Source organism: Cydia splendana, unplaced genomic scaffold, assembly GCF_910591565.1.
Source record: "Cydia splendana unplaced genomic scaffold, ilCydSple1.2 scaffold_73_ctg1, whole genome shotgun sequence".
NCBI classification, from domain to species: Eukaryota; Metazoa; Arthropoda; class Insecta; order Lepidoptera; family Tortricidae; genus Cydia; species Cydia splendana.
The window spans coordinates 86,836-97,486 of record NW_026946903.1 but is presented as its reverse complement, the minus strand read 5'-3'; the positions used below and the strand labels follow the sequence as shown (position 1 = coordinate 97,486).

General features: G+C 41.0%; 1 protein-coding gene across 1 annotated transcript; it reads left to right on the top strand.

Annotated features, from left to right (window-relative positions):
- Positions 1-8,161: 8,161 nt before the first annotated feature.
- Positions 8,162-8,944, top strand: LOC134805884 (uncharacterized). The gene is made up of 2 exons (XM_063779082.1): positions 8,162-8,500; positions 8,567-8,944. The coding sequence occupies exons 1-2, from the start codon at positions 8,162-8,164 to the stop codon at positions 8,942-8,944; spliced, it is 717 nt and encodes a 238-aa protein (XP_063635152.1).
- Positions 8,945-10,651: the final 1,707 nt, after the last annotated feature.

The following is a 10,651-nucleotide window of genomic DNA, read 5'->3' as shown; positions in this document are numbered from 1 at the left end:
AAAACTGAATAACCCTTGTAACATTTTTGAATGTTACCGGAACAAAAATGTACCCCAGAGACCGGACTACGACGCCATTTGCAACGCTACATGTATTAGACTCCATTCGTTGGAGCTCAAACCCAAACTTAATAAAATCTTTATAAGACTGCCGTCCTAAAATTGAAACTGCAGCTCCTGAGTCTGCTAAACCGTAAATGTCAAAATTATACACCTTAAGTTTCAAATATGGCCGAATGTCACCTTCCCTAGGTGCGAAGAGAATCGTAGCAATCGAATTATAACTCAAGAATTTTTTCATTGAAGCACTCAATTTATCCGGAAAAATACTGCTACAATTCGGCCCTAATCGTTTTTTGTCTGTGAAACGGAACGTATTTCCGCGCTTTGACTTTAACATTTACGATCTGTCTGTGTCTGACGGTTCGGACAATTCCTCGCTATATGAGCTTTTGTACCACATAAATAACAAATAATCTCGCCTTTAGATGGTTTCGCTGGCGACCTACTAAATGTTTGTGAACGCTTGCTACTACTAACATCTACAGCGTTCACCTGTTTGGACTTGCTTTTATATGCGAAATCACTACTAAGTGTCTGTGCCGAACCAGCCTTGTTGGGCTCAACAAAATACTGCGTACGCTGTGATGCTTGCTCCTATTTCCTACAACAATCCTTCAGCTCGGCTATAGAATCAACCTTTACTAATGCCAGTTGTTGTGAGAAGCTAGGCCTAATGTTATTCATCAAAATCTGCAACTTTTCCTCCACCGGCAATGGATTCTTCAAGCGACCAAAAAGACAAGACATAATTGCAAAATAAATGTGCACTGGCTCTTCTAAATCCTGTGTTCTTGCAAGAATCTCACACCTTAGGCGAAAATCAAAGTTTGCAGGCTCAAACTCATCTAATAAAATGGTTTTTAAGTCATTCCAAGAAGAAACTTGTTCTTTTATACCTCTGTACCAAGGCAAACCCTGATCAACAAACAATTGAGCTGCCGAGTTAAACAAAACCACATCTGACACACCATAAGCCAACTTGAGTTCATCGACACGCTCTAGGAAAGACCTCGGATCCGTGTTACCATTAAACTTGACTCCCCATTTAGCCACATTCTTGTCTCCGGAGCAGTGAACTTGCAGCTCCCTAGTAGGGACTGCCTGTGAAACCATAGTCACCGCTGCCACACTGTCGCTAGAGCTGCTACCTGCCTGCCCTACACTGTCCAGCTGTGCTAACAAAGCGTCAAGCCTGTTTGTGAATTCAACCTTCTGAGCCAACTTCCCCGGATCTTCATCCACCTGAACCCCGCAGAAGCCTGAAGTACAAATGACTACCCAGAGCCTTCGACCTGTTTCCGGAGTATCTATCCTTCGACTGAACAAACTTAGCTACTAAGGATGACAAATCATTTAACTTCTCTGAAATGACTCTTAACTCTGTATCCGGGTTTAAATCTGTGTCTAAAATCTCATCTGGCCGACATTCACCTACCAAATTCCTCAACTGTTTCCTAAGACCCTCTACAGTTGACAGTGGTGTCTCTGACCTGATCTTTACTTCATAAATCAATTCATCGCGCAGCAAAGAGTGAAATTGCACAGAAGTGGCCATTGTATAATAAGTTTAACTCAAAAAATAAACAAATATGATGGCAAAAGACTTACAAATACAACTGACACTATTGTAGTTTGACAATTATATTAAACAATGTTATATCAACGTGTTTTACTATTATCAATCTACACAACGGGACTTAATCGCGTATTTAAGTTTTAAGATAATGTTCAACACTGAGAGAAAAATCACCACCAGGAATTAATAAACAGTTCTGTACTGGGGGAAAAAATGAAGTTTTAGTAGTAATCATGGAAGTTTCACTATTTCTGTAAAATTTATTTATTTCTACAAACAGCTCAGTAATACTAAATCTAATTTCAGCAAACAGACTTTAGTAAATGGAGCATTAAACAAAGTTCAGTATTTGTTACAATCCATTTTTATTACTACTAAAATTCTCCGATTTTTACTAGTAAAGTTTGTGATTTTTGGAAAAAAGCATCTGTGATTTCAAGTTATGATTTTAGTAAATGTCTCACTTACATAGTTTTGTAATATCTAAAAAACGAGTTCGCGGGAATAACATTACCCCATTTAAAATAACAATTCAGTTGTTACTATAGCGACATTACAAAGTTTACTGGTATTTAGTAGATAGACTTGTTGTGTTTATGTTCATTGTTGTACCAATCACTAAACGAGTTTTGTAATACCAACACAGCGAAACGAATGTTAGTGATTTTAGTAAAATTTACTACTTGCTACGTTCATTTGGTTAGAGTTAGTATTGTGTCGGATGTCGGGCGGGCGTGTCTCGTGTCTTCTTTGTTTAAAACATACTTAAGTTAAATAATAAATTTAGGATATATTGTGGGCCATGGACATATTAACCCGCGACCTACTGTGTAGTTGGGGTCTACAGGAATATATTGTTCTGCAACTTCGAGCTAGCTGTTGTTATTCTAGTGATAATGACATCAAAGGTAAATCTAAACTGTTTGCAATTCCAACCTCCCTAGCACAGGTGCGCCGCGAGAGCATGTTGCGCGCGTAATAACTACTAGTCTCTTGCTGACTGTATGAATAAGAAAGGAATGGGTAGAATATCTCGACAGGCTTTTATAGTGCCTCTTTAGTACAGAGATATACTACCAAATGCTTTTTTATTCATACAGACAGAAATAGAGACGGGTAGCTACCACGCGCGCGACATGCTCTCGCGGCGCCCGTTTGCTAGGGGCGGAGGAATTGCAAACAGTTTAGTTTTTGCCTGTGACGTCATTATCTCTAGAATAACAACAGTTAGCTTGGAATCGCAGTACAGTTTAGTAAAACCTATGACGTCATCGTCTCCGATATTGCTAAAGCACGCTTAGAATTACTAAATGGTTAGTTTTCACCCATGACGTCCTCACCTCCGATATTGCTAAAGCACCTCTCGGAATAACAAAACCAAATTTCTGAAATTACTCTAGCATACTTCAAATTACAAATATAGAAGTTGTATTTCCTACTAAATGGAAATTGCAAAAGTCAATTTGTTCCTATTAGTTGACTCTCCTTGTCCCCGGATTAAGTTTTATTTTTGTAATTCTAAGTGTGTTTTTGTTAGTTTTTTCTCTCAGTGAATAATCGTGAAAGTTTAAATCAGTGTGTTTTACTATGTTTTTACCTTTTATCTGTGTGTCTGTATATTTTCTTGTCTTTATTGAACCAAATTTCCTGACCCAAAGGCCAAAATACAACAGTGAATGCAAAACCAAAATTGAACACAATTTAAAAAATCGTTCAAAAACCAAGTAAAAGTGTATGTTCGTAAATGCCAAAATTTCACAATTTGTTTTTTTTTTATACTTTCTAATAAAAATATAACAATTATTTTTGAATTAGTTTATTTGTGTGTGAATAACCTGTCCTATATGTATTTACTGTTATTAAAAAACTTTCGAGTCAAAATGTCTGAACTTATTTATACAAAACTTCCCATTTTTTTTTTTGCAATTTCTGCACGAGCTTAAAAGCTTCTCGAACTTCACCTTAACAAAGTGTCAATTCAACTCAATTGCAATACTCATGAAAGCTCAGCTACAATAAAATAGTGCATGAGTACTAAATTATACACTAAAATTACATATTATTTTTAGAATACTCAGAAAATATGCAAAATAACTTAAGTTACAGCCTCTTAAGTCTAAATCTCATGCATTAAAAGTAGCCAAATGGTACTTAAAGTTTGACACCTTACTTCCTGACAAAAACGTCAGCACAAATGTAACTAACTGAAAATTCGAGCATTTACTTCTAAGTTTCTACAAAATAAACTGAATATCGTGCAATAATTTAGGAAAACTCAATTTGAAACAGCTAAAGCCTATCTTTATAGTTGTCAGAGCGTACACAAGCAAAGCACAAGCTCAAAATTATCACCTAAACGCAAGTACTACAAAACTTTTTTTTATCTATATGTGATGGCAGTGATACAAACTGAATTATGATGAAAATAAAAGCTTCAAGACGGAATGTATGGGCGCCAAATTGTCACGTGAATTTTCCTAGCCCGGCAAGGGCTTTACCCAGAGGATACCCACTGACAATTAAAGTTACTTAATTAACCAAACTAAATCTTACCAAAAGCTCAACAGGTGCTAACACTTATTTCCATCAGCAATTCAGGGGTTTACTAAAGGATACAAAATGAAATGTTAATTTTTGTGACACATCATCTATTTCTATTTCGAACACGGGCAGTTGTTCTACAAGTAAATCATTAAGCTAGCATAAGCACCTTATATTAATAATGTCAGACGATAGAGCTGGGTCGTGCCATAAATGGTTCTACAATGATTTACAAGCAGACCTATCTAAGTTTGTTAGTCCCTAAATTATCATTTGCCATCACATACGATTGTACTAAATTCTCTAACTTTAAATTTGGAAAATGCTTCTAGGATAGAAGGAAAGCGTACACCAACCTCATAACAATGTTACCGCCAGTTCTAGCCCGACGTGTCATCCTCCGCTGTGCCGGAGCCGACTTGCAGCAGCAGGAGTCCGTCCCGACACCGCAGAGCACCACAGAAGGTCTAAGGCCTCAGCTTGAAGGTGTCGTGTCCTCCACCCAGCAGAAGAGCGAAACTCTCATGGCGAACTGCTCACCAGACACACTTGACGTTTTAGGAATATGGACAGACTTCCATACTCCGATATTATAACCGAATTTACATTCGTAATAACACACCCAGTCAGCAGCTGGAAATTCCTAGATTGGACTCATCTCTCAGCTGTGACTCCCTCCCAACCACATTGTTTTGCCAGCAGATGTTTGTGGCAAAAATAACTACTGCATGAGCTTCCTGGCTCATGGGCGCAGCGGCTATCGCATAACCAAGACTCGGATCGAAGCTACCAGAGTATGATGTATTTCGCTTCACTGTTCAATGTAAAAGATGCCCATCCAGGGCGAAAACCAACCAGGAAAATGATCTCAAGCCTATCTGTCCCTGGGATGACACAGTCAAAATAACAGTAACTAATGAAGTTCATGGAATAATTTTATATGCAATTATAACCGAAAGAAATAAATCATATTCAATTATTTGAACATATTTCAACCTATTTTGTATTTATAAATTAAGTTTTTGATTTAAATATTTAATTAATATTATTCCATTAATTTAGGATTTAATTTGAAGTAGCAACACCATCAGCTTCAATTTGTTTCTTATTGGCTGGATGTCTGTCATATATATTGTTGCTACATCAATGACTTCCTTGCCATAGAACAAAACTATACTATATTCGAGACAATCCTAAAAACGTTAAACTGAGCTAACCATACAAAATGTAGTGTCACAACATGACTAATTGACTATTTGCCATTCACCGTAGAATTCGACAATGTACACCGTAGAATGGTGACAGAGAGAGTTTGATGTATTAAACGTTACCGTGTTTAGAGTTAATAAGGTCTACTATCCTTAAAATTTTGTATGAAATTATAATCAAATATCAGCCGTCATGAATTAAGTATTGTAACCTTAGTCCGATAATGAAGCTTATTTTAAAGACTATGATGAACTCTAAGGACTCAGAAATACAGTAGATTTTACTAATGTTGTAATTCTGTAATGCGACATGGTCATGAAACCCTTGCGATGTTGGGGTTATACTCTTCAATCTTTTCAAACAGAATGGTCAGAGCCTAGATGTAGTATTTAATATAGACGTGCCGTTCGCGTGCACCCGTGAGAGGACAGAACAAACACAAAGTGACGAAATTAAATACACGTTTTAAGAGTCCTGACAACATACCAAAACATAACCTACGTAATTTGGTCGGGTTATTTGTTACCTACCATAAACCGTACTAAATTCATAGTGGGGAATAAAAAATGCGAGACTGTGACAAGGACAAAACAATAATAACGCTTTCTCTGCTACTCCTACTGAAAGATAAATATGAATATCCCGTTTGATCATTTCCCCCCCCCACCGCATTCATGATTGCGGGGTATGGTTATGTTCCAATTATATAATCATAAATGAGATCACAATACCGGCAACCTGCAACTGGCGCGCATACGCATCCTAAAATAATTAAAACATCTGAAACTAACAATGGAGTACGTCATTGAACTCGTTGTGAGGCTGCACTGAGAAAAAAAACTAACAAAAACACACTTAGAATTACAAAAATAAAACTTAATCCGGGGACAAGGAGAGTCAACTAATAGGAACAAATTGACTTTTGCAATTTCCATTTAGTAGGAAATACAACTTCTATATTTGTAATTTGAAGTATGCTAGAGTAATTTCAGAAATTTGGTTTTGTTATTCCGAGAGGTGCTTTAGCAATATCGGAGGTGATGACGTAATGGGTGAAAACTAACCGTTTTGTAATTCTAAGCGTGCTTTAGCAATATCGGAGACGATGACGTCATAGGTTTTACTAAACTGTACTGCGATTCCAAGCTAGCTGTTGTTATTCTAGAGATAATGACGTCACAGGCAAAAACTAAACTGTTTGCAATTCCTCCGCCCCTAGCAAACGGGCGCCGCGAGAGCATGTCGCGCGCGTGGTAGCTACCCGTCTCTATTTCTGTCTGTATGAAGAATGTCTCTGTACTAAAGAGGCACTATAAAAGCCTGTCGAGATATTCTACCCATTCCTTTCTTATTCATACAGTCAGAAAGAGACTAGTATTTATTACGCGCGCAACATGCTCTCGCGGCGCACCTGTGCTAGGGAGGTTGGAATTGCAAACAGTTTAGATTTACCTATGATGTCATTATCACTAGAATAACAACAGCTAGCTCGAAGTTGCAGAACAATATATTCCTGTAGACACCAACTACACAGTAGGTCACGGGTTAATGTGTCCATGGCCCACAATATATCCTAAATTTATTATTTAACTTAAGTATGTTTTAAACAAAGAAGACACGAGACACGCCCGCCCGACATCCGACACAATACTAACTCTAACCAAATGAACGTAGCAAGTAGTAAATTTTACTAAAATCACTAACATTCGTTTCGCTGTGTTGGTATTACAAAACTCGTTTAGTGATTGGTACAACAATGAACATAAACACAACAAGTCTATCTACTAAATACCAGTAAACTTTGTAATGTCGCTATAGTAACAACTGAATTGTTATTTTAAATGGGGTAATGTTATTCCCGCGAACTCGTTTTTTAGATATTACAAAACTATGTAAGTGAGACATTTACTAAAATCATAACTTGAAATCACAGATGCTTTTTTCCAAAAATCACAAACTTTACTAGTAAAAATCGGAGAATTTTAGTAGTAATAAAAATGGATTGTAACAAATACTGAACTTTGTTTAATGCTCCATTTACTAAAGTCTGTTTGCTGAAATTAGATTTAGTATTACTGAGCTGTTTGTAGAAATAAATAAATTTTACAGAAATAGTGAAACTTCCATGATTACTACTAAAACTTCATTTTTTCCCCCAGTACAGAACTGTTTATTAATTCCTGGTGATGATTTTTCTCTCAGTGTGTGGTTCAGTAACAAGGGGTTGGGGTTTGGGGGGGTTGTAAAACATGGTCTTCTCTTCCCAGAGTGACACAAGCCTATGTCACAATAACATTGCCACTTTATATAATAGCGCTATCGCATAATATCATATAGCGCTGTCGCATGATGACGTAGGCTTGTATCATATAGCGCTGTCGCATGATGACGTAGGCTTGTGTCAGTCCCCGTGGCAGGACCTACAGGGAGGCCGCCTATGTAGCTACAGCAGGGGTTGCATACGTGGTGCACAGGATTCGGGCGCTAGGTCTGGAGGTCGCACTGCACAAATCCGAGGTTCTGGTCTTCCACGGGCCTCGGAACAAACCACCGGAGAGAGCCCAAATTACCGTGGGAGGAACTTCCATTGCCGTCGGGTCGACGATGAAGTACTTAGGACTCGTTCTCGATGGTAAATGGAAGTTCGAGGAACATTTCCGGCGCTTGGCTCCGAAATTGCTGGCTGCAGCTGGAGCCCTTGGGCGGGTCCTCCCAAATCTAGGCGGACCAGGGGGAGCCTGCAGGCGGCTTTACATAAGTGTGGTGCGCTCAATGGCGCTTTACGGGGCGCCAATATGGGCGGGCACCCTGAGAACTCGAAGTGCGGTGCTATTGCGTCGGCCGCAGAGGGCCATAGCTCTCAGGGTGGCTAGAGCGTATCGCGATAACTCGCACGCAGCAGCCGGCCTGCTAGCCGGGAGCCCGCCTTGGGACCTTGAAGCCAAGGTTCAGTCCGCGGTCTATTGGCGGGTGCTAGCAGTAAGGAGGGAGGAAAACTGGCCCGCCCCTCAAGAAGTTCGCAAGTGGCGGGAAGAAGCACGAGAGGTGCTCTATGAAAAATGGTCGGAGCGTCTGGAGATCCCGGGAGCTAGCCGGGACCTGGTGGCCGCTGTTCGGCCCGTTCTGAAATAATGGGTCGAACGCAAGCACGGTGTACCCTCCTTCCACCTCACACAGCTCCTGACGGGGCACGGCTGCTTCGGCTGGTACCTGTGTGAGAGGGTGGGAAGAGAGCCGACGACAGTGTGCCACCATTGTGATGGAAGAGCCGTGGACACGGCCCAACACACGCGCGAGATATGCCCTGCATGGGCGGAGCCTCGCGCTGCCCTGGCCGCGGCTGTGGGAGGAGACCTCTCACTGCCGGCGCTAATACGCCGTATGATCAGCAGTGAGGAGGCATGGTTGGCAGTGGCTTCCTTTAGCGTCACCGTTCTGACACAAAAGGAAACCGCAGAACGATCGCGCGAGGACGACGCAAACTCGCTTCCTCAGCGCCGAAGGAGGCCAGGTAGGCGGAGAAGAGCCTTCGCAGCAAGGATAATGCCGCCTTAACGGGAACCTGCGGGTGATGGGTCGGGAGTTCCATCACTCGCCTGAAGAGGTTTCGAGCTGGAAGGCCCTCAAGTGTTCCGAGGAGCCTTCAGCGGAGTAAGCTGCTAGAGCAGCCCCAAATGATGGGCTCGCAAGAGCAACGCCGACGGGGTATCGGAGGTCTACAATCGAGTTCCCGTAACCCCGCCAACAAAGCGCGCGGCGGAACACCCCAGGGGGTTTAGTCCGTGGAAGTCGGACATACCCACTGAGCTTCTCCCGGGCCAGTGGGATCCATAAAGGATTCCCCCTGGGTCATCAAAAAAAAAAAAAAAAAGGCTTGTGTCAGTCACGTGACCACGAAAAGACGGGAAGAGAGTACCAGGCGGAGTATATTATTATGCACCTGACGTGGACATTTACAAGTGGGAGGCGGCCCGGAGCGATCTCAAGAAGCTGATCAAAGAACTTCTGGAGGAGAGGTCCATCCTTCAGTTACACTCGGGATATCATGCGGGGGGGCTTTTGCTGGAGGTGCTAAGAAAACACGACATTAGATCATTCCTCTCAGTGCCTCTTAAACAGAAAACTTTAATTTGGAAAGACGCGGGGATGTGGTTCGTGGAGGTGATTAACCCGAAAATCATTAAAAGAACTTATGTGTTTTTGGACTGCGAATAAGTGTATCTCCGTGTATGTGTCTAAAAATACTTACCCTAACATCAATATACATTTTAGAAACATGTAAGTTTGTAAAAAAATACCCTCAATTTTATACCAAACATTCAGATATACCCCGACGTTAAGCCAGTAGGTTTCAAAATAAGCTGGTGCAGGTTATTCCCTCAAAACTCAAACTACATTCAAAAAGTCCTAACTCAATGGCAATAAAAATATTCAATAAAATTAGTAACGAAATAAATAACACCAAATAAATTACTATACTGTAAATGAATTTTTTCACGACCAATAATTGCAATTAATAAAGCACCTATGTACAGCTACAAGCTAAGGCCAAGTACCTGGATTACTAAATGGACTGAAACGATATGGAATCAAACGGTAGTCAGGCGTTGCATGTGCCTACACAGACTGCATAAAATAAGGTGGGAGGCGATAGCAAGGGATCCTATTGGCCTGAGTCCCTACTTCCCTAGCCCTAACTTATTCTATGACAAGGATGTCTGTACCGGGAGACCTATCGGTAACAGACGGATTCCCTACGGGGGGGGGATCAAGGTGGTTTGGATGGATACTTGCTGCCGATCGCCCAGGCTCAAGCGACCGATTAAGGCTGAAGGAGTCTTATGCCACAGCAAGGGTTCCTGTAAAAAGGTGGTGGATGGGAGCCTCTACTCTCAGAGTGTCGCCCTGAGCAAGCTGAGTTTTTTTGGGTATAGAGGTAGTGAAACACCAACGGACAATTGGTATCTGATTTATTTACAATTTGCATTTCTTTACATACACAACTTTACCTATAGCACACATATGTAAATCTTATTTGTATTCCATCCGTGTAAAGTGCAACTAAGACAATATGTTTCTGCTGGCTTATGCCCTAGATTGATCTGCGTGGATCAGCGCGATGCGCTGACGAAATCTGTTGCTTAAACATCCTGGCGACTCCCGAAGGCAGCGGGGATGATGGGAAGCTGCTCTATAGCGGCTGTATCGGACGTAACTCTATTTCTTCGAACTGGCTGCTGTTGGCCGTTGGGTTTGTTCTGT

Bases quoted from the DNA above. Each gene is read 5' to 3' on its own strand.
- LOC134805884 (XM_063779082.1), top strand. From the start codon at position 8,162: ATGGCGCTTTACGGGGCGCCAATATGGGCGGGCACCCTGAGAACTCGA. The intron at 8,501-8,566 runs GTTCGGCCCGTT...CACCTCACACAG, and splicing joins GCCGGGACCTGGTGGCCGCT to CTCCTGACGGGGCACGGCTG.